This window comes from Haemaphysalis longicornis, unplaced genomic scaffold (genome assembly GCF_048455015.1).
Source record: "Haemaphysalis longicornis isolate Haplotype H1 unplaced genomic scaffold, Haemaphysalis longicornis Haplotype H1 scaffold_3, whole genome shotgun sequence".
In the NCBI taxonomy this organism is placed as follows: Eukaryota; Metazoa; Arthropoda; class Arachnida; order Ixodida; family Ixodidae; genus Haemaphysalis; species Haemaphysalis longicornis.
This window is the reverse complement of record NW_027526335.1, coordinates 190,311,743-190,336,120: the sequence shown is the minus strand read 5'-3', so window position 1 is coordinate 190,336,120 and position 24,378 is coordinate 190,311,743. Positions and strand designations below refer to the sequence as shown.

At 46.5% G+C, this 24,378-nt stretch overlaps 1 protein-coding gene across 2 annotated transcripts in view; it reads left to right on the top strand.

The window, feature by feature from the left end:
* Positions 1-270: 270 nt before the first annotated feature.
* The window catches only part of LOC144175901 (cytochrome P450 2C28-like), a 72,940-nt gene continuing 48,832 nt past the window's right edge, over positions 271-24,378 (top strand). The window contains exons 1-4 of one of the 2 annotated variants that reach the window (XM_077704967.1): positions 271-440; positions 3,032-3,113; positions 4,257-4,496; positions 18,455-18,579. In XM_077704967.1, the coding sequence (XP_077561093.1) occupies positions 4,279-4,496; positions 18,455-18,579 (343 nt within the window). In that variant the 5' untranslated portion in view covers positions 271-440; positions 3,032-3,113; positions 4,257-4,278. Of the gene's footprint in view, positions 441-2,784; positions 3,114-4,256; positions 4,497-18,454; positions 18,580-24,378 lie in introns of those variants that run through there. The other variant, XM_077704968.1, reaches the window with a different exon arrangement.

Sequence of the window (24,378 nt, the reverse complement as noted above, 5' to 3'; positions counted from 1 at the left end):
GAAACGCTACCTTTTGTGCACCGCTTGCCACGAATGGGAATCTGTTTTCTAAATTGGTGAATACCAATTCGGTTGTGTTTTACGAGTTATTGCAAAAGGTGAAAAGAGCAACTGGTTCTGAAAAATAGCGGTTATAAGAAGTTCCTCAGCTTTCTCGCAATTCTCAAACTTGCTGAACTAACTAGTTTCCATCGGTATAAATGTGAATCACTAAGCTGATAATGGCGAATTGTTTCGGTGTCTGCGCTTGTGTCGCGCAGTTGTGTAGCCCCGAGCTGGCACAACGGGATGGCTAGGTTCCGCTGTATCCCCCTTCGAAAGACACTCCTCTCCGTGTTCCTTCTGCCTACCCAAGGCTGGGCTACAGCGACACCGTCCGCCACTCTAGCAGGCCGTGGCCGATGCTGCTGCGTGCGGGACTCCGCCCCCGCGAATTCCAGGTAATGGCTGGCAGAATCTCTGGTTTAACTCTTTGTAGAGCCACGTGTGTGAATTGAAGTGACGTCGCATGGGCAATTGCTGTGGGTGGCGTTTAAAGCTTTTCTTTCCAACCACCTTCACAGCGTGGATTGAAACAAATTTCTCTCTTTCTCTCTCTCGCACTGCTGCTTTTTCCAATTTACGATGAAGTTCTACCAATTATATTCGTACCACATTAGCCATTCGAAACTGTGAAGGCAGCCTTAATCTTCAAGGTGATATCATACTAATGATGGCAAGGTCAAAAAAACAAGGAGAAAAAACATAGGCAAATGTAGAATACTATCATTCACACGTAAGTACACAGCACTACAGTTCTCCCAAAATTATCTCTCTGCCGATTGCCCAGGCAAGCAGGGACGACAAATACCACGTGCTTGGTCAGCGTCATTATTATCGGCATTGCGCAAAAACTTTCGTCAGATGCTGCACGCACCGTTTTCTCCTTGCGCCGGAACCAGAAGCTTGCTTCTGTTGGCATCAAGACGGTAGCCAAAATAACATTTCCTCGACGTAAGTTCTAATAAGCATCTTGAATTTGGCATCCAGACAAGCAGACATTACACGCAAATCTGTTTTTTTTTTGCCCGCTTTACTTGCTCACAGTACCCTACCATCATATTTGCAGCACAAAAGCAATCTCCGAAACGTATTTACTGGAGTCATGGCGGACCACATCACGACTCGGCGTTCTTCATGCCTTTGATAACCATGTGAATAAAGACAAACACTTCTAAAACCGCAAAAGCAAAACTGATCTTGTTTCAGACACAGCAGCGAAATATCCCGATCTAAAAACCGTAATTTTTCTCCGTGGAACTCAATCTTCACCGACAAATATCCACCTTAAGGAGTTTACCAGACACCATATCCTCCTGCACTGAAGGCAATTCATTAAGCGACTGTTGCACTTTTATAGTGCTCTGTAAGGGTTGCAGGCGCCAGTGGCGCGGAATGTGTCGGACGCAGGGGCAGCGGCTGTTCCGCGAATGAGGAATGAGTGGCTTTATGACAGCCAGCTTGTTAAGAGCGAACGGCCTCTGGGTCAAGCCTCTGGTGTGAGGACACAATGTCTCGGGCCTCAACCGCGTTGTCACGCTTTTCTGGTCGGCGCGCGCGGTGCGACTGTGGGAAAACATTGGTAGCCCGGCGGCATGAATGGCATTCCGGGAACTTGGCGGCAGCTGGTTCTGTGACCCGCTGTGTGTACATCTAGCGGAATGGCCGGCTGTAAAACCATTCGGCCCGTCGCGCCGCCGGAGACGGGGAGCTTGTAGCTGTCAACTGTGGTAAGACAGTGGCCGATTTATGGCGCTAGTTCTCCCTTTGTTGGCCCGTCAACGCGCACAGTGAGGGCGTGCGGGGGTGTTCCGGTAGCGGCCCGGGGTGGATGCGGAATGATGCGACGCCTGCGGCGGTCGCCGTATCCTGTATTCCCTATGCGTTGATTCTGGCACGTGGTCCAATTAACTGGGCATCATCTGTAAACGAGGGAGAATCATGGAGGCGCGCCGGGTTTTGTTAAGACGGATGGTTATGGGTTCCAGCTGGTTCCGAATGGCTGTCCGTTCTTGGACGAGAAACGCGGAAACGGGTGACGCGGGCCGCGTTCGTGGAAGCTCGTCCCTGCGCTTGCACGTGTCTCCGCGGGTTTTTTAATTGCTTCTTATGTTTGTTTGGTTTGCTTTTGATCTTTTCCTTTTTTTTCTGGTGAGCGAGAGTGACCAGCGTTTCAGGGTTACAGGTGCGTTGCCCACGATGGTTTAGGCCCAGATTTGGTAATCCATCCAATCAGGGCGCCAGGTGATACCGATTGGCCTCTGTTCCGGGGGAGGAGCCTAAGTAACCCATCAAAACCACGAGTCACGATGTTTCGGGGTCGAATCCTCAAGGTTTAATGTGCTATGCGCGGCCGGCGTATTGCCGGTCTAGCCAGGTTCGGCTAGGGAGGATCTCACCACCTGGGTAGTCTTAGGTCAAGCTCCGTCGCTGACGGAAGTGCCGCGTGCACAAAGTTTTAGCCGGCTTAAGACTCTCACTTTATTTCTTACTTTGTTAACTGTATCTTCAGTCTGTATATTCTGTGTATGTCTTGCGCTTAAATATACAGTTTGAAAAACCTTCACAAACTATCGTCGTCATGTCAACAGTGACGCAACCATCTGGCGCCAACGCAGACAATCATCAACAACAACGAACCAACATTTATTTGCTCTATCGTTTGTTTTTTCATGCTCTATTTTAGTGCACTTTATCTTGTATCCTCTCTTATACCTCCTCTTTCCTTCTTTATTTCTTTCTTTATTTCTTCCTTTCTTTCGTTCTTTCTTTTCTGCTTTTTTTTTCTTTCCTTCTTTCTCTCTTTTTGCCGGCGTCTCATTTTTGCTTTTCTTTTTTCGTTATTATGCGGTATGCGTTTCTCTACGCCCTCTATGCAATGCCGTTCGGCTTTTGGCATGAAGGTCAATGCAATGACATGTAACATATAGGTTTTGCTTATTTCGGCCTTGTTCTGACAGGCTCTTGACACGTTTATCATATGCTTTCGCAGAACCCCAGCCGCTGAGGTATTCGCTGCTTCCCTTTCTGTCGAGTGGGAACCACAGGCTCGTGAGTACAACCCCTAGGTCCGGGTAAGTATTTTTTGGAAATATGCTGTCGTTAGTTGGTAATGGTATTCGCAGAAACATTTTTTAAGTATTAAACATTTTGTTGACGATACCTTTTTAAATGCTATCCAATCCATCTAATATTCATGAAGTGGCTCAAAGAACATCTACACAAGACCTACCTTTATTTTTGTCGTGCCTTCTGCAGTATGCGACCTATTATAAACTTGTGAGAACGCATGTGTTATAGTATGGGCAACATCTGTTGACTATAAGTTCACATTTGGCTATACATAACTTTTTTTGGAATCTAGACATTTTTAATAGGTTGCAGCATGCAAATATGTTTTCGCCAATTTTACAGTAAGCTTCCTCCTCGTTTGAAAGTTTACAAGCCAGAGCTCTCCTTAAGAACACCATAATAACAGCATTAACATGTCTAATGAGAATGATGCGACTGGCGAGTAAAATATACTCCAGGTTGAGAAAATGCCACCGGCAGTAAATCTACCAACCGCTCGTTCAAAACAAGAAGTGAAAACAATGCAAGATTGTAGATGCGTCAAGTATGTTCTCATTACGTAAACCCCAGAGCCGCCCCAGTATCAAGTGCCGCTCAAATTTACACGTGGTACTTTCTGACTTTCACGGTGACCTTGTAATGAGTGTTCGTTTTCGAATACGGAGTTGGCGTTTGCGACACAATACAGCAGCGTGTTTTTTGCAAGCTTCATAACCTTGCAGCGAGTATGACACGCCGGTACATTTTAATGTAAAAACAGCCTAAAGTTTACTGCAAAACAACATTTCGCTCTTTTCAAAGTGAGGCCCAGTAGGCTCCAAATGTTGAAAACTGTTTAGATGTTGGCATGCGCCGTTTCAGGTGAAACATAATGTTCCTTAGCCTTAGTGACGTATTATAAAGTAATTCTCGTCTATTTTTCTTATTCTCTGATATTTTCGCTTACCAAGAATTAGCATACTCGTAATAACAAGTATTTCTTACATTCCTTTCAGGATCGCTACACAAATCCCAGTAAATTTTATTTTGGATGTTTCATCAGCAACTGACACGGATTGCTCTTCCGTTTGCACTTCATATTCTACAATAAGCAAGAAAAATATCGTAGACGGAGCTTTTGATTGCAACCACTCTTCTCCACCCAGTCTGCAACCACCTGGAAGAATCATGGACTGGCTGACGGTGGTTTTGAGCGGGGTTCTGGCGTCCCTGCTCTATTTCGCTGTGCATCGGTGGATCCGGCCAGAACAACGTGCCCCTCCGGGAACAAGGCTGCCCCCCGGGCCTCGTGGGTGGCCATTTGTGGGCCATCCCCAGTTCACCCGCAAGGATTTCCACACAAAGCAGGCCATACAGTGGGCGAAGCAGTATGGGCCTGTGTTCAGGTGAGCCGCCCTTGTTAACACACTCTTGGGGAGGTTCGGAATGTCTAGGAAGTTCGTAATAAGGAAAGAGACATACGTCACTACGGGAGGAAATCTGTAAAGTGCTTATCGTGAACTCACCCTCAGCTTTCTCGCTCAAAATTCCGAATTCTTAGTAACCTAATGGAACCACTGCAGGAAAGTGACAATTCGCATGGAGCAGGGAGTCGACTTGAACATGAGGAGTGTTAAAGTACTTTCCACAACTCCGAAAAGTTTTTGCCTTACTCGCCGTCAAACGTTACCACCCATAGAATTCAATGGGATAGTTTCCTTGGTTCTGGAACGTAGTAGATGTAAGCTCAAATCTTGAAACTTAGGACAATGCAAGCTGTCGAACTCGCAGCTCTGCGGCTGGCCTTGGCTTATATCATCGAGCAGCCTGCACGCGTGTGGGCCATCTTCACGGACTCTCGGGCTGCACTGCAATGTCTGGCGTCTTTCCCCAAAGATGAGCTTATGCTTGATGTACATGCTTTGCATCTTCAATCTCTGCAGGCGCGTCATCAAATAACACTCCAGTGGATTCCTGCCCATTGCGGAATAACTGGAAATGTGAAGGCGGACGCTGCTGCATTCATAGCGCATAATAAACGTGGACCACAAGTACCGGTACTATTTTCTCGGAAAGATGCTTCAGCACTTGCATCCAGTGTGGCACGGAGCATGCAGCGTTCGATTTGGACAGACGCATCCCATCATTACGCGCCCCTCCACTCTATCGACCGGCACTGTAACTTTAGCATGCCACCTGGAATATCGAAGCACGATGAAGCAGTACTCTACCGCATGCGGTTGAACATCACCTACACGCGATACTACTGCTACAAAATCAATCAGTCCACCTCGCCTCTGTGGCCACAGTGTGGTGTCCGTGAATATCTGCAACACCTCATTTGTGACTGTGCGCGATTTAGTACGCAAAGAGTGTGCCTTGCAGTGTCTCTTAGCCGGCCGCTGTCCGTAGGGCTAGAACTGAGAGACGTATTAGGTTCCTAGAATTCTTCCAAACGTGCCTTTCGTGCCACAAAAGCTTTACTGGCCTATCTAAAAGCCACAAGCCTTGATCAGACTTTGTAAATAGTTCAAATCATGTGTTCCTCTTCATCATTAAAATCATCATTGTCACAGCATTCATCTGGCGTAGCAAGCCAGGCGGTTTAGCTCGGCTGACATCGCCAGACTCATTAAAGATTGTTCTCTCTCTCTCTCTCTCGCCTTCAGTATTAGCAGTGCCCAAAGTCTTTAAATTGCGCTAAATAACTGTATAGTAGTTACGTCTGGAAGAATTGCGACGAGCCGGAAAGGTGCACATGTTATAATGTTATAGTTGGCGCCATTGGTGTTCGAAAAAACTCTTCTTAGGAGTTTTTTAGACTGTGTCTGGCCTTTCCATTATTAATCACATCATAAAACTGCACCTTATAACTTTGAATCGCAGAAAATTTTATAATATTGTGTGCAAGTTATTGCCTCCTTAGTTTAAGCGAAAGAAAACGCGCATTGTCACTCCTGCGAAGTTGAGAAGATGTTCTCGGTTTCTCGTGCAGTTAAGAAATTATCCCTTGAATCATTTTCGTCGTACGCTACTGGGCCGCCAAGCGTCTAAACTTGCAGTCCCCCCTATGCAAAGCACATAATAAGCTATCGCGAAACTTGCATACTGCTTCCAAGCTGTCGACGAAAACACTATTGCGCGATTGAACACCCGTGGATGCTTCTTCGAGTTTAGCCCTGTGGAGAATTTTTTCGGCTTTTAAACGGGAGTCTCTTGGTGTACTTGTGTGGATGGCCACGTTTCGCTACTGCCGAACTGGCGGCTGCCGAAAATGTAGCTGTTTCAGTGCCCATAGCGCTAAGGTACCAGCTGTGCCGCGTAAACTTCCCAGCGCGCTAGCAACTATTCCGACGCTGCGTGAGGTATTAATGTATTGCTGTCTGTGTGCGAAGCACTGTGTGCTTTGGAACCAACACGCAACAAAATTTTCGTGTATAAGCGTTCGCCAATAATGATTTTCGAATGTATTCTATCGCTCTTTTTTGGCTTATCCTTAGGTAGCACTAACGTTTAGTCTGACCACGTGCTAAGCAAAGTCAAACTCTCTGTTCCTCTGCGGTGGGTGCCTGTTAAAATTGTTAGTAGAACGGAAACTTGACCCATATCCAAACCGCAAACAGGCGTAACGCAAGATGTAGACAACACGAGCGCAAGAACATGAGAGCTGGAAGCGCACGTATTGTCTGCTTCTTGTGTTACGTCTGTTGTATTGCCGCTGGCGTTTATTGGGCTGCGGTGTGCGCGCGCGCGCGATATCTGATACGCCATCTGGGATCACTTGAAAGCGCCGTTGTGTCGGTGGTGTCGCCGTGGTGGTGCGAACCGTGCGATAGCCAGCTACTGTGGTTATGAAATGTTCTGTGTTCCGAGGCAGCAAGGCTGCGGCTCATAAAATGTATGTATGTATAAATCTTTATTAAGAAAAGGGGTGGCTAATGGCCTAAGAAAGGGGGGGGGGGTGTTTGGAAGGAGGTGCAACACTCCTCTAGGCCCTAAGTTAAATAAAAGTTAGAATAAGTGCCAACATGTCTCCGATATTATAACGTCTGTTGGCGCTTCAAATACACGCAAGATCTTTGCACATAAAAGCGAAATATTAAGCCTATTTAAGGAAAGTCGCGAGAAAGCGTTGCCAATGCATTCCTGTGAATATCAGGTGCGGGTTCCAGCCAAACGAAGGTTAAATGAGCCGTTTGGTTTCAACAGATGCCATACACCGGATGCCGGCTTTTTCGATCAATGCTTCATTTGCTGCTTTCGCAACGGGGTGTTTTTTACATTGTTAATTTTAAAAGAGCGAAAGTTGTAACCACTAAGTGCACACGTTCACACACATCCCTATACGTGCTGAATCATCGTAACCATGCACTTGTGCCAACATCTTCGAGCAAAACCGTTTCTTGGGATCTTCGCGTCAAACGTTCAGGTTTAAAGTGCGCGCGAGTGCGAGTGCAGTGAGTTTGTGTGAATCTGCACGTGAGTCTCAGCGAAAACTACTTTGTCCAGATATCACACGCATATCGCAGCGAGCACGCCCCGCAACTGCCCCTGCGGCGAGCGAAGGCCGAAAAGAAGGGAGACGCAGAACGCTTTGTATGCAATAACGAAGTGTGGACACCAGAGCGGTCGGGACACCGCGAAACTAGTCGTCCCTTTCTGGGGTGCTGTGCGGTACATCGTCGCCGGTATTCTCTCTCTCTCTCTCTTTCTCTCTCTCTCTGCGCTGTACTGAACAAACAGCGCTGATTGCTTGGCGTTCCTGGCTTGCTCCTGCCATTTTAAATCACTAAAGCACGTTTCCTACCTCGTTGCATTTTTGTATTTCTAAAAATATATCTGTGCAAAGAAGTCTGGTTATAAGAACAAAGCTGCGCAAAAGACACCGCTTCGATCAACTTGCGGAATCTTAAAGGCTACACTTTGAATTATCACGCAGATATTTTTTGTAACGTATTTAGAGGATTACGTCGCATTACGTCAGTGGCGGGTTGTTTATAGTGCTCGAACGTTGAGTCACTACTCCGTTCGGGCCATTAGAGAGAGACGCTTGTTCACCAAAGCCCTATGATTCGTTTGGCGACACCGGCGAAGATTGCACCTTGTTCTTACGCTTCTTGTCTTAGACCTGTGCGAGCTGGGATCGTGAGTAAATGGTTGAAGCAATTAATTAGCCCACGTCTTCAACTGACTCGATAACCTTACATAAGTTAAAAACGACACATCATTTCCCCCGAAAGTTCTGCTTTTGCCTTCATGGTATAAACTCTAAAATAGAATAAGCCATAGTTACAACGAGGTACACAGGACTGCGAAAAAAACTCGTACATGCGGTAATTCTATATATGCGACTGGTCCCGGAATTCTCGGTAAGTACAGCCGAATTAACCACGTGAACTTTCGCGGAAGTGGTCATTGCGAAATATCCAGAGAAACAAACATTCATTTGTGTTCAAATGACAGCAAAAGGGCCTGTCAGGTGCTTCTGCGCTGCGCGAGAAGCGCCTGCTTCAGCTTGTTCAGGCACACCAAGAGGTCGTGGTGGCTACACGCGCACTTGACCCTTGGGTGCGTTGCAATTTCCCCTCTAGACGGCTTCGTTGCCGTCTTCGCGGACAGCCCGCCACATTTAGCACCGTTACAATTCGAACGAACCAGTCAACGAAGACTGCTTCGAGGAGACGGCATCAAAGTCAACAACGTTGCAGGCTACTTTCCTGTATAAGCTAATAAGCGCCGCCAGTGCCACCTTTTTGCCTATTAATGTTACAACAAAAGCACTTGTTCATTTATTGAAGAATTTACTATAATTTACAAGTGGTGAAGATTACTTTGGTCAATTTTAAATTACGTAATGTTTGTAATAATAAAGGTAATATTATTTACGAAACCTGCGGCTTGTCTGCTACAAGGCTGTCGTCTGCGTTGGTGTTGCGTTTAGGCCCGCGGCACCCTTCCAGTTTTATTCCTTTAAACGTCTAGTAAGGCTGCTTTGTAACCTGTCTATCAAGCTGTCCGCGAATTGGAACGCAGCCCTTGTTGCGCCATAGAGCGGGGCTATCCAGCGTCTCCACCACAACTTTCGGAGAGCTATTCGTCTGTGGCCTCTTTTACGTCGGAGAAATCATGAACTGAGTCTACAACGTCGTAATTCTTACCTCAGGCGAACACGGCAGTGTCCTCTTGAGCCACCGCGAATGATTCAATTTGCCCTCCGCCTCTTGGCCTACGACTGTGTGCACAGCTTCGCGAATCCTGGTCATGAATGGAGAAGTCACTTCACTGGCGATGCAAAGTTGAACCGTGGGTTTCTGCGTGCGGAAAGTGTCGGCGGGTGCCAAAAATCCGGGGCGTGGAGAAAAAATCCCGGGCCATCTCCACTAACGTGAAACCTGGGGAGGGACGAAGCATGCAGTGTGTAAGTTTATTATTGACGCCTTCGCGTTTTTGCCAAGGGAGAAAAAACCATTGGGGGTACAGGTATACAGCTTTGCTGCAAAAGCCCCTTGTCTCTGAAGCACGAAGCTCTCTAGCGCCAGGTATAAACGAGTGCTTCGGTGTGTTTGTACCGTGACTAAATGAGACGACGATTACGACGACGATGACGACAGGAAACGCCAACAGCCGAAGCCCCTAAGGGGCTTCGCTCTTAAAAGGGGCCGGAAGCAGTTCGCCGGCGACGGGGATGTTCGCTGGCCAGCTATGAACGCCGTCTTGAGTAGGCGTTCGGGACGTGCAAGATTTTTCTTGGCAGAGAAAGCCATCGACATGCGTCGAGCAATCGAGTATAGATGCTATTTTACTAGGGACTGCGTGACACTTCGGTAAAAGTGATACAAGTGAGTGCTAAATTTGCTGTATCATTTATGTTGGCAATATAGGCGCAAAACGTTGAGAAAATAATGTCCCAGGTGCGTTTTAGAAATGGTGTTTCTACTGTCCATGCGGTCTGGCTTAGTTCCGCTTGCGTCACCCAGGACAATCGTACGCACTTGCTGCGAACGTCTATAGGCAAACGCAGCTAGCCGTATAATGGCGGGGAGCGGCTTGGTCGCGCTTGCGTCGCACAGGACAGCTGTGACAGGACGTCGCACAGGACGCACTCACCCCAAACGCATGCAGATCGTAGCGCAACGTCTACAGTCAACTTGCCACCATGGAATGTTTAATTAAGCAGGGTAACCTGCGCCGCAGTGACGTGTTATTAGCTCGTTTGATCGATGGCAAATGCAGCGCACTCGCATTTCGATTCCCTTTTTCACTAAAGATAACTTATTCCAGCAGTAGTGCCATGATTTGGCGACGCTAACCTGTTCGTCACGCCGCAACTGACAGCGCCGAGGACGAGCTCAGAATAATGCAACATCTCTTCCGTTCAGACTGCGCTGCAGGGGCCATAAAGTGGGCATTAGCGCTTCCATGCTCTCGTATACTTTTCGCCTTGTAAGATGTCGGAATGGCATTCCGCTTGTCGTAGGCGTCTAAAGGCATAAAAATAGCATTCTCCATGGCTTCCTCAAGATTAATGATTATGCAATGCTGGTTGGTTTCCTTTAGCGTGCAAAGGAAATGCCATTAAAGGGGTCCTGAAATGCCTTCCGCCGATGCATGGATGTACATGTAACCAAATAAAGCAATGTATTAGCAATCTCCTCCTGCAAGAATTTTGTTAAAGCGATGAGTATTAGCTGAGAAATCGTAAATCAAAAACCGCGAATTATCGTCGCGCCGTATTTCCTCCTCCTTTCAACTGTTTCTTCGCTGTTGGCCTACCCTCCCATGATGCTCCGCTCCTCAGCGGTGACGTACTTCCGCTATTGCGCTCCCACAGACTGCTGTCTGCTACGGGCCAGCTCTTTCGGCTTTTTCATCTCTGTAGACACCATGGACACAGGCTGGAAAAGCGAACGAATGACCTGGCCGCATGTGTGCGGCCTGGCCTTGCCCTTTCGCGGTGTACGTAGGTGCAGTTGGTATCGGCGGCGAACTCGCAGCCGCGTGGGGAGAATCGTGCGCTCGTTCCCTTTGGTGCACCGCGCACTGTTTATCCAAAAAGCGCGGTCTCAGATGTGGCCCCGCTGGTGCCGGGTGTTATTTTGCGGTGGTTGTAATTCCTACTACCGGCGGCATGTGAAAAAATACATTTTCAACCGACACAGAACCCGTGCACAAAACGCGCCGGATCGGATCGCTTTATCAGCGGCGATGAACGTGAAGGCGAAGAGCAAACCAACGCTGCACTCGATCAGCGAGAACCCGTGTTCTGACAAGCTGCACCCGTGTGTTGCATTCAACACTCACGGGAAAGCGTTTGTTTGCACTTGTTTGGATAGTCGTAAAATGTCCAAACACTCCGGCACTCCGCTAGCAGATCAGCCGGCGAGACATTTCGGAAAACATTTGACAGATGGCGCCGTATGCATTAGTGTGTCGCTACGCAAAACTGATGAGACGCTCTACTAAAACCCCCATCGCGGTGTCACGTAGCGGGACGCAAAAATTTAGCGTTTAGCGTATGCAAAGGCCACAAACGCTGTACTAAAACTCTATTAGCAGCAAAATAGCGTGCGTATGTGAAACCGCTTGCGTTTACAAAGCTGCACGCCGAGCGCGTACGTTTCAAACCTAGTGACATCGTTTAAATACACTGGCAAGCACAGTGTAACGTAGTTAGATATCAACCGTATGCTCAGGCGACAAGCAAGAGCTTGTTTTATGTGGGGCGGAGATTGCGCATAAAGGCCCCTTCGCACTTGCGATGAAAGCGAGTGAGAGCGGCAGGAATTCCGTCGCTTTGTCGCGCGACGATCGTTTTTGTCGAATGGTCGGGACAAATTTTGGTTGCGCGACAGAATTCCCGTCACTTTCGCTCGCTTTCGTCGCAAGCGGGAATGGAAAGTTCTGCCGCTGCCGTCTGCTACGCAGCTCGGAGGTAACCGCGCGATCTGCTCGGGCCGGATGAACGCGCACACTCCCGCACGGCAGCGCCCCAAGCGGCAGACGGCCGCGTACATCGCTCCCGGCGCCCGCCTGGAGCCCGCCCTCGGCACACTAGCCAGTATATTTCAGGCACTATAATGGAGGAAAGATTTTTTGCTTCCGATGAACCTAGTTCTTTGCCCCTGTGTTTTTAAATACGTGAAGTGGTTAGCACGTCGTCCTCACGCAGCTCTGTATCGTCGTAGCATCGCTGATTGTCCGAACGAAGCTTGCAGCTAAGCCAATGCAGCGACCGAAGCTGTGTGTGTGTGTGTGCATCGCCTCCTGTGTGTTGTGGACGCGTTCGTTTCGCGATGAAATGCGACATTGTACTTCTGCGGGTGGATAGTGCTTCCCATGGTCTGGATTATCTTTCTCGAACGACGTACCACTCAACCTCGCATGGGGTATGTGCAGTGTGCCTGGCTAAAAGCTTTCTCGCTTGCGCGCCAGAGTTGTGACTTGCTGCTCGTCCCCGCAAACCGGGTGTGAGGTGAGTGCCGAATTTACGACGGGCAGGAGGAGGCAACTCATCGTCTGTCAATCGCGGTTCAGACTTGCAACGCATGTTGTGACGTTGCGTTCGTTCGAAACGCATCTCTGGATTGTTTTGAAGTTGAATAAAATGTCCGCGTCAAACCCGGGCATTCGGCTCAGGGCGTTCTCTGCGATTGCACCAAAGAAGTGCCACGGGACTTTCTTTATGGTACATACTCACGTAAGATAAAATCCACGTCGTGTTATGGCCGTGTTGCATTCAATACAAACGGTTAGGCGTTTGTTTACACTTGTTTCGTTTGTCGTAAAATGTCAAAGCACTCCGGCACTCCGCTGGCAGATCAGCCGGCGAGCCGACGCTGAGCAGACGACTCATCTCTTTGCCGGAAGTGCGTGAAAAAGCCGCCCAATAGCAGGATGTCTAGCTCATGACGAACATCTGGGAATCGATGATGTAGACATGTGAAGATGGCGGCGTCCAAAAACACGAAGGAAAGGGTGAGAAAAAAGCGACAAACTTTGCAACAAAAGTGTGAGCTTTCCGCTGCGCGTAAAAGAGTAATACTTGGCACAGGTGACGTTGGCGACCCAATCTAGCGATTGCGCTAGTTCATTTAGTGTGCTCAAAATGCCTTTCAGGGCCCCTTTAAAGAGTGAAAAAGAAATGCACATTATACGAACACTTTTAAAATGAACGTATTGTTCTACCGCAATGATAATGGACGCGGCAAACAGCGTGACCTCCCGTGATTTTACCAATGTATATTAACGTAGAAAGATGACATCATCGAAAAATATGCGAAGAGTATGCATGGACTCCAGTACTGTGTTCACGCCAGCTCCCTTTCGTAAATCTGGTTCAAGGCATCGTGCAGAGTTCCATCTTGTAAGACCAGTCCCTGAACGATGCCTTCCGGGTGCTCTTTAAGGACCTTCGTTGCAGTTGTTTAGCGCTGTTACTTGTTCCAAAGCAATTTATACAGTCAAATCTCGATCTAACAAAACACGCTGGACCGCCCAATATCATTGGTTATTTTTAAATATCGTTGTAATGAAAAAAGTGCGGCTGTATGCCACTGCTCATACCTAGAATATACGCGTGTGCAGACAAGCAAACTCTCAAATCAAAACGTCGCACTCCCTTCAAAGCAGCCTTATTTGAATAAATCAGATATTTTCTTCTGAAGAATGCGGCACGCACGACGAATTCCACGCTACGCGATATCTCATCGGGTACATTATCGCAACGAGCGATGAAAGTGGGAAGTTTGTTCATGTGCAATAAAACATCAATTTTCGACAGTATCCAATCTCCTGTGTTCTGTGACCCACAGACGTCTTCGTTTGCGTCAAGTCTCCTTGGCTGTGTCAGTACCTGCATTCATCGTTGGATCTCGCACAAACTTCGCAGCAATATCACTCACTACAAAGAAATACGTGCAAGCAGACGTGATTACCGTGTGAAAAAACCGAATCACCAACCGGCCACCGACTGATCCATAAAGCAACGAGAAAGACAAGGGGCAAAGGCGGTTATAGGCTGTCTAGGCTACTGCACATTAAACTGCAGCTTTGTGGTGGCGCTAGCTACTGGCACTGAACATGGTGATGATGATGGCTACTCCACTTGAAGGAACACACACAGAAACCGCGGTTTCTGTTTCACGCGAGAGTGACGGCGCTGGTACTTTCGCCGAATTCGTAATGCTGATGTTCTAAGACTGAAAAGGGGAAAATAAGTTAGGTGCGTTATTCTGAAATGTGCGCTATACTAAAATTCGTAGTTTTGAATAATTTTTACATTGCAAATGTAGGTAGTCTGGCGGGGATTTCGAAAATGTGTGTAAATGTAAGAAATTCGTTAATGTGGGGCTCGTAGTAACGAGATTTGACTGAGGAAATTCACAACTCATGCACACGCACGCTTATACTGAACGTCCACCACTACTGGTTCTGCGTCCACTCTAGAGATGAGGTTCGACCTGGGCGCGAGGCGCCGCCCGTGCTTCGGTAAACGTAGCTCATTCAGATCCGGACAGCTGCATAATTCGAGAATTCTCTGCAACAAATTGTTGTAGAGGCCCCGCAGCGTTACCGCTGCGTTTGCGTCATGATTATCTGTTGGTTGTCAGCGATGTGATCTCCAAAGAAGGAAAAAAAAAAAGACGCTGAAGTTTTATACAGCCATATTACAAATTAAAAGAGGCACATAGACTAAGATCATTACAATGAGCATGTATCTCAGTGTTCTAAATAAGTTGGTTGCGTTATCCTTCACTCTAAGATCATTACAATGAGCATGTATCTCAGTGTTCTAAATAAGTTGGTTGCGTTATCCTTCACTGTCATGGTGAACTTGTTGAGTATTTCGCACTACGTCAATGCCCGCAGTGTGTACCAGCGAGCACATCGTAAGTGGGGCGTCCTTTCAGGCGCGTGCATGTGAATGCGAAATACCTCGAGCTGTCCTCATGCAACCCATAAGCGGGGCGCACGCGGGCAAAACTCACGACACACAGCACTATCAAGTGAGAAAAGATCATTACAATGAGCATGTGTCTCAGTGTTCTAAATAAGTTGGTTGCGTTATCCTTCACTGTCATGGTGAACTTGTTGAGTATTTCGCACTACGTCAATGCCCGCAGTGTGTACCAGCGAGCACATCGTAAGTGGGGCGTCCTTTCAGGCGCGTGCATGTGAATGCGAAATACCTCGAGCTGTCCTCATGCAACCCATAAGCGGGGCGCACGCGGGCAAAACTCACGACACACAGCACTATCAAGTGAGAAATGTCCGCAGTACTAGTTATAAAAAAGACTGCCTTCTCTTTAATACGGGAGGTACTTCAAGATATAAATATTTATAAATTGGTCGTCCGAATTAAAAAAATTCTGCAGAAATTCAGGGAATTATCTACTAATGCGCCGCATTCTAATGCTGCTTGTATTGAATGTGAGTTCTCGGAGTCATATTTTTTGGTTTTTCTAAATTCTGTCCGACCAATTATCTCAGTTTACGCAATTATAACGACTACAAGTGGAACATTCCCGAAACCTTCATTATTGTGGAAATGCAAGGAGTTATACTATGTGAAATTTTCCGTAATGGCTTAATCTTTTTTTTTTTTTGTAGTTTTTTCAAAAATTTTGTGCTACCAATTATTCTAATTTACACTGTATAACGATTACATTTGGAACACTCGAGAAATGTGCGTTAATATGGAAATGGAAGGCGTTGCACGGTTCGCTATTTTCTGTATTTTTTATATTTTGCTTCTTCTTATAGTGTTTCAAAACTTCTTTCGACCAATTATCTCATTTACACTAATATAACTATTATAGGTGGAACTTTCGCGAAATCGGCCTTCTGGTGGAAATGCAGGGCGTTACACGGTTCGCCATTGTTCTTAGTTGTTTTATATTTTGCTTGTTCTTTTATTTTTTCAAAATTTTGTTTGACCAATTACCTCCGTTTACGCTATTTTATCGATTACAGGTTAAACTTTCACGAAATCTGTCATATTGTGGAAATGCGATGCGTTATACGTTTTGCCATTTTCTGTAATTGTTCATATTTTTCTCATTTTCTAGTTCATGAAAATTTGTCCGACCAATTATCCCCATTTACGCTATTGTAACGATTACATTTGAAACTTTCTCGAAAAATGCAATTTTTTGTAACATTTCAAACTTCCGAACCGTGCGTACATGGATGGGAAGTTTCCGCAATTATTTTATATTTTTCTTATTTTTTAGTTGTTCAAAATTTGGTTCGACCAATGATCTCAATTTACGCTATTATAACCATTACAGGTGGAGCTTTCGCGAAATCCGCATTATTGTGGACATGCAAAACGGTACACGTTTCGCTATTTTCGGTATGTCTCGTATATTGGTACCTTATAGTTTTTTTTTCAACATTTAGTGCTACCAGTCATCTCCATTTACGCAATTATAGCGACTACAGGTAGAACTGCCGCGATATCTGCACTTTTGTGGAAAAACAGAGCGTTACATGGTCGGGGCTGTGAGGGTACTCGTCAAACAATGCTACGCATTAATAAAAGTGTCAAGTCTTGATGCCGTTTCTAGACGAAGCGAGTCAGAGTCCAGCTGCTGGCTGCGGCTAAAAAAGGGCGTCGAAACAAGCAGCCCACTCTCGCGCCAGGGACATGAGCCCGGCACATAGCGGTATGTAGCACTCCTCCCCCTGGTATTTCGAGACTCTCTATCTTGCAGGATTCGTCCGCCGTTGCAACGCTGGCTGAAAGCATGCTGCTGCGCCTTCTTCCGCGTCGACAACCGTAGTGGGCGGCGCTAGCTTTTCTCCGGAAGGGCTCCCAGCGGGTGTGCTGCCTTCATCATCACGTCTCTCGTTCAAGGTTCCTTCTACCGCTTCGGCAACCGCATTGGGCACTAGATTTTCTCCAGAGCGAATTGTCTTTGGACCCGATGTGTCCAGGGCTAACGGCATCGGTAAAGAGCGCGGCTGATTTGCATACTCGGTCCGCTTAAGGAGTAAATAGCTCAGATGTCGGCGAACCTGTACAGCAGACGACTGTACTAACCACGGGCGGTGTCCTCTTCTCTCGAGTAGCACGCCAGGAATCCATCAAGGCCCATTTTCGAAGTTTCTTACGAAAACTTGCCTTTGTGACTGCCATTACTTTTTCAAAATGTCAGACTGTTCTGTATGACGGTTGGGCTTAGTTGACACTAGCAACTGTAGATTTGTGCGGAATTCCCGACCAAACATTACTTGTGCTGGGCTTTTCCTCGTTGAGGAGCTAACAGTGGAGTGCTGTTTAAAAAGGAATCTTGCCAAGCGCAGGTTGATGTCCGTGTCCTTCTCTCGCGCCAGAGCCAACTTAAATTCATACACCATGCGTTCCTCTCGGCCGTAAGTGACCGGGTGGTATGGAGCACTTGTAATTTTCTGAATTCCGTTCTTCTGACGAAAGGTTGTCATTTCGGCTGTAACGAACGCAGTACCGTCGTCGGTGACGAGCTTTTCCGGAATTCCAAAAGTCGAAAGCAGTCGACGCAGCTCCAGGATGACCCTTGATGAAGTAGCGTTTGGGACGCATCGCACTTCTCAACCATTTGGTGTATGCGTCGACGATGACCAAGAACATTCGCCCTTCTTGCTATCCTGCAAAGTCCAAATCTAGCCTCTGCCAAGGGCGTGATCGGTCTTCGCACGTAGGCAAAGGAACTCTGGCTTCGTCCCTACGGGGCTGTTGACACTGAACATATTCAGCTACCGTTCCCTCAATTTCTCGGTCTATAGCAGGCCACCAAACGTAACTGCGTGCGACCGCCTTCATTGCGGCTACACCTCTGTGACCAGCATGGATAAGTTTCAAAACTTCAGGTCGAACCACCGTTGGTGTCACAACCCGTGACCCCAAAAGCATGCACCCACGCAGTGTCGACAGGTGTGTCCTTTTTACGAAATGCTTGGGAGGTGTCCGTAGTTAGGTCATGAATCCTACCCTTTTGGACAGCATTGTAGACTTTGCAAAGCGTCGGGTCTTGCTGCGTCAATGAGGCTATACTTTGAGCAGACAGCGGGGGATTCGGAAGTGCTTCCGTCATAAGCACGTCAGCCACCTGTGTCCAGCTGTGTTCTCAAATGCAGCCCGACAGCTGTCGCTGTACTTCCGTTTTTGAATTTGTTTCTCGAATTATGTACCTTTTTATCTTGTAGTGAATGGTTCTATATGTGCACACTTTATGTCGCAAATAATTTCACTTTCTTGAAGAAGATTTTGTAAACTTGGTAAAACTAAAAACGTCTTGTGAAATTTAGTCCACAAATTTTATTTATGTGCAACCGAGGGGAGTGATGGCTGCACACATAAATGTCATTTTCTTCTCTCGCGCAGGATACAAACCGGGTCAACGGATATGGTTATTTTAAATGACTTCGAGTCAATCAAGAAGTTTCTGACAAGGAAGGAGATGTTATGCCGGCCACAGAACTGGATGTTTCGAGCGGAAATCTACGGAGGTACGGGAGATGTTCTTCTTAATTCAAAAAGCTCAGTTTCTGAAGTGCTGCATTTCCAATGTTGGTTTATTGCTTTGAGCACGCACGTTTTACTGTTGCCTTAGCCTTACCTGAGGCATTTTCTTCCTGCCAAGTTTACAAATATGTTTCAACTCTTTTTTAGTCAATGCCACTGGCATGCCCTAAACAGAAAAGACAATTTTTTCCCATACCTTGCTTTTTTCCGTGCTGTATTGAGTGGTTTCGTCCCACACATCTATTAAAGCAGCAGCACCCCATAAAATGCAGGTGTTTGGGTCAGTGCTAGTAAAGACTGCAGAGTGGCGTAATGAACTTTCAGGGCATTAAGCGCACGACCAGGTAAGAAATCGTACCAACTAAAACATACAAACTGAATTGTAGGTACTAAACCATGATATTCAGCCTCGTGAGCTTGAACCCTGGCGTATTTTAATTGTTTATAAAGTAATATTATAAGCATTTGTTGTACCTAAAATTGGGACCAACTACGTCGAAACCTACGTTTCCGTAATTTTTCTAAGCAATGAATAGATCACACCAAGATTAAGCATTTTAGCTATTTTAATCCCCTCACTGGACATTTAGAGCCAAAATAATGCAATCGAGGGCATAGCCGGAGTAGTTTTTCTACAAGAAACACTGCGAGAAGTTGCAAGCCGAAGTTATGACATGCTTAAGAAAACTACGCAAGTAAACAGAAGCACCAAATAGGACTTGAGGTTTTGCGATCCCGCAAGAGATATTTAAATGGGAATTGCAATAGCATCAGCGAAATGCGTGAGTGACAGGGAATATTTGTAGGGATCCAATTGCCTTTGAATACAAGGGGAAGTCTTGTTTACAGATTATAACAAAAAAAGTCCTTATGCCGTGTCCAAGCTGCCCGTATTAGTTGACATGAATTCTAAGTTTCTTCTACTTTTAATGTTTGGATCAGGCGGTGGTAGCCTCGTAAAATGTCCCGAGTTTGCTCCGCCGTAGCGCTACCTCATTTAAAAAGTATGGCCTATATTATTTTAATCATACGAATTTGTGCGCTTGAACCCGTGCACCAAAGTAAACCCGGCTCTTTGGTACAAAAGTTCAGAGTCGCAAAAACAAACTATGAAGCTGGCGCAATACGTCTCCATGCGTTGTGTGATGCGCTTTTTTTAAAGATCATGCTGAGTATATGAACTCGCTGTGACGTTTGCGCCTGTCTAAGATTACGTGAAGCGCTATTTTTTGCTTACGAACTCGCGAATGCATCTCAGCGGTCGCCGAGCCTATCAGGCTTGATGCCTTCATTGGCTGCCTTTGCGACATTGGGTGCCCCGCTCAGGCTTTGCGGCGTTGACACTGCCCTGAGAAACGTACCGAGACGCTGTGCACGAGGCCCCGACGAAATCACCAACGATAAGCTCTGTGGCTTGCGTTGAGGACGCAAAATAGACCTTCTCAGACATTTTAGTCACACCTAGGTTGGGTATCCGATTCCGTTGTAGTATAGACTAGCCCGTGCGGAGCCAGTTCTCCAGCCTGTAAAAAACGAGAATACAACACATCCACAAGGGCCTTTTTCTGTCACATCACGTTGGGCAGAAATACTGGAGAACCTTATTAGTGCAAATTTAACCCGTCGGTTCGAACATTTAAAAACTGCTGTCCAGTAGGACTTCCTCGAGGCAGCGTTCAAGTGCCTAAGATGGTGTTGTATCTTATCGGCCACGCCGAACATGACCAAGCTCATGGACTGTCACATTTCGCGACTTTCACCCAGGGAAGGGGATTCCAGTACTTTATTTCAATGAGAGAAAGCATCTTTGGACTAGAGAGCAGTTCAATCTTTCTGACAGTTGTCAACTGAGACAATAAATTGTCCCAGCCAAACGCTGGTCCCTTTTTAAACAAGCGTAGCTTATATACGCTTCACACGGTATCCTTAGTTCAACGCGTATATACAGAGCGCCAACGAATCGCTGCTACATGAAATCAGCGGAAGCGTCCACTCCCACTCGAAGACGTCGTTAAGTGCTCAAGATGTGTTCCACTCTTGGGAAGCAACACTCGGAGTTATCAGAGAATACTTCATGTCAACGGCCTTTTTTTTATTTTTTGGCGTGCATGCATTAAAAAGCGGCAATTTTGTGTCCTAGTTCGTCACGCTAAACGGTAGACGCTATTGTCGATTGGCGCGATTATTTCTTAAACATACATACCCACATTAGCTACGTGGCAGAACGTCACCATTTTTTTTAGGTCAACCATTTGCGAAGTGCAGTAAACAGGCAGAATGGCCATTAAAGTGGTAGCTTTGTTTACAAGTCCCTTCGCACGAATGCCTCGTAGACGTGAAGAGCGCACACATCAAACGAAGAACGAGGGAGGACAGCAGAGATAAGCGCCTGTCCCTGTCGTCTCCTTCGTCCTTCGTGCAATTTTTGCGCTTTACATGTCAACAATGAAATAACAACGTGCCCACAAGTCCGCCCCAAGGAGGTTGTCCGCCCTAACCGCAAATGACTGTCAACCTTTAGTTGAACGCGGATTCAGACTGAAGTTTCTCGCAACAAGTGTTGCAGGGAAGACCGACGTCCGTTAGCCGATCAAATCAGGCATTTTTAGTCCGAATAAAGATGAAAATGAGAACATTCAAACTGAGCCTGGCACGCTGATGTTATGTTATTTTTACGTGGTTATTTTACTTAGTTGTGCTATCATTGCATAGTGTGCCCGCACCTTTAATTTTTGAATATCAACTATTCGGAGTAACTTGTTTGAGTGTAGTATTTATAATACATTTTATGCCTCGCTAGTGTTGCTCAAAGTGCTTTGAGGTTTCTACCAAGTGGCAACGGGTAGCCCGTATAACTACGCCGGAGAATACGCAGAAAGAAAGGCAGCTGCTCCAAGCAACTCCTTTGAGCCCTGACATTGCTCCTCTCAAAGGCACGTGCTATGCTTCTCGAAATGTCACCGCACTTTCCTCTGAACATTCGATGACACCTGTCATCAAATATATTGACCTTCTTGCGTTACCAGCTTCTTAAGCCGCATTCGAATTCATAGACAGCTTGGTAGACAGCTTAGCACACATTCTAACTAGACATCTAAATGAATAAAATTGGAAGGGCGCAGCGATCCCGAACGCAACACCAACGCAGACGGCAACCTCGTAGCACACACGTTGAGAAACGCAAGTCGCACAGTTCATGAATTATATTACGGTTATTATTACAAACATTACGTGATTTTAAGACGAAACAAAGTCATCTTCATCACGAATAAATTATACTAAATATTTCCATAAAAGAACAACTGCTTTTGTTACAACATTAATACTCAAAAAAGTGGCGCTGGCGTCACTTATTAGTTTCCTGCATCGTTGCTGACTTTGATGCCACCTCCTCGAAGCAGTCTCGTCGTTGACTGCTTCGTTCGAATTGGAACGGGGTTTAACATGGCGGGCTGTCAGCACACTCCTCTGGAATGTGCTGACCCAATTCTCTACACACCCATATTCCAATTGGATTGCATTTCGAATCCAATCCAATACAATGCTCACGCTACAAAAATTGTAGTGTAGCTCACGCTACAAAAATTGGCCGGGTGGCTCCTCATTTCGCTGCAATATTCGTCGAAAGAAGATAGCATTTTGCCGGTACTGACACGTAACTGCCACGGTTCTCTCTTCTGTCCATGGACTTTCCATCCTGTTCTCTTAACGCGTCGGTCCTCCCGTGATAAACACAATGACGTTTTGCTGAGTTCAGTGCAGTTTTCCCCCGTTTGCACTGCTGCTGTGCCATCGGGTTGGGACCTTTTGTTGTTGTTCCAAGCCACCAACCCAAGGCTGCAGCCCTAGCCTTTATTGTATTTGTGGATACAGTATTGGTTTAACGCATTTTTTTTGCGTAAGCATAAACTACGCTCACGTCTACTTCTCTTCAAATGAGCATTGGTAGTATAACTGATGTAATAACGTTTTGCTTCAAATATTTGCTTTATTTTCGCTGAAAAACATTGGCAGTATGAAGTCTGCTACCAAATTTAGTCATTTAGAAATTGTATGCCTATATGATCAGACAGACAGACAGACAGACAGACAGACAGACAGACAGACAGACAGACAGACAGACAGACAGACAGACAGACAGACAGACAGACAGACAGACAGACAGACAGACAGACAGACAGACAGACAGACAGACAGACAGACAGACAGACAGACAGACAGACCAAACGTTTCTTGCTTAGGCAGCCCAAAGAGATTAACGCCTTTAAAGACGGAAACATAAGCTAGCTAAATGCTAATTAAGCGGGCGTCACCAGCTGACGTGAGATGGGTGAGAATGTTTTCGCAGCCTGATCCCACAGTAAGGTACGAACGACTGCTGCAGCACGGAATGCAAGCCCGCTGTGTGTGTTATGACATAGCCATGCTTCCCGTTGAAATATTTAAGCAGCTTTCAGGACCTAAGCTTTCCTAACTAACCACACCTCACGGGAAACAGAGCTTCACAAAACAAAAGGTACCGTGATAGATCTAAGCACTACAGCCGGCAAAGATGCCTTATAGAAGTCCTGTATATTATTGGCGGAGAATACGCCTTCTGTTTTGTTTCATTTTCTTTTTGTCACCGTCGTCTGGTTGCGCGAAACTATATTATCTGTTTTCCAAGCAAGCAAAGTGCGTCTTCGCGGAGTTTATCTCATTTTGACAGGGACAGTGCATCGTCCTGTCGTAGCTAGCCTATAATAATCGTAAATGTTCTCGATCTAGTTCGACTGTTCCACAAATGGTTCCCAAGAAAGATAAATTCTCACCGTGGAAACTCAGCTCTCTTCGATTCGCCGACACTCACCTGTTCATGTCATGTTTCTGACTGCTTCGTCGCGCTTGTGTGCTTTGCTTGACCAAGCTTGGTCAAGTGGGTATGCTTGGCTTGACAAACGTACGCCGGAAACGCTAGGCGGTCGCCGCGAGGCATTTTCTTGATTTTTTTACGTGCCGGAAGGTCTCCGCAATCTTGGCCAATCTCCCCAAGTGGGTATTTTTGGCTTGACGAGCGTGCGCCGGGGACGCTGGGCGGTCGCCGCAAGGCATGCACACATGAGCGCGTGACATTTTCTTGGGTGTTGTAACGGCCAGGCGGTCTCCGCAAGGCACGCGCTCACGTGGGCGTGCTCACATGCGTTTACATTTTCTTGGTATTTTTAATTGCGAACACCAGGCTCTAACGATTTGCTATACAGCTTCGCTGTCAAAACGGCAACCGTGGCCCGGATCAAACCCGCGTCTTTCAGCTTAGCGGCACAACACTTTAGCCACTGAGCAAACGAGACGGGGGAACACTAGTACTTCTGGCAAATCTAAGCAAACGCCAACTATGGAACTTTGATCTTTAAAAGATCGAATGAGAATGGCCCATTGACTCTAAAGACGTTTTACATCCAAAGGCGAGGAACTTTTCTTGGGTGATCAATCGACTTTCTCGGGTGAAACAGCGCGAGAACCTGCGTGTAGCATTGTACACACCTCATCCCACCAGTGATTTTCCCTTATGCAGAATTTTTCGGAATACAGCGGACATTTTGTTGAACATGCCTCTAGAATACTTCAATGCCACAACACGAAAACATGGAGCATTTTGACCACGAAAATTGCAGCAGTCTCCTGGTGTCTTGTACCATCAATCAGGCGACTCTTTCTCGTAGCATGGTTTCTCTTAGATTTTGCAACAAAGCTGAGACGAGGAAGATAACAATCAGCCCGTTTTCAGCGATAGCTGAGAACCA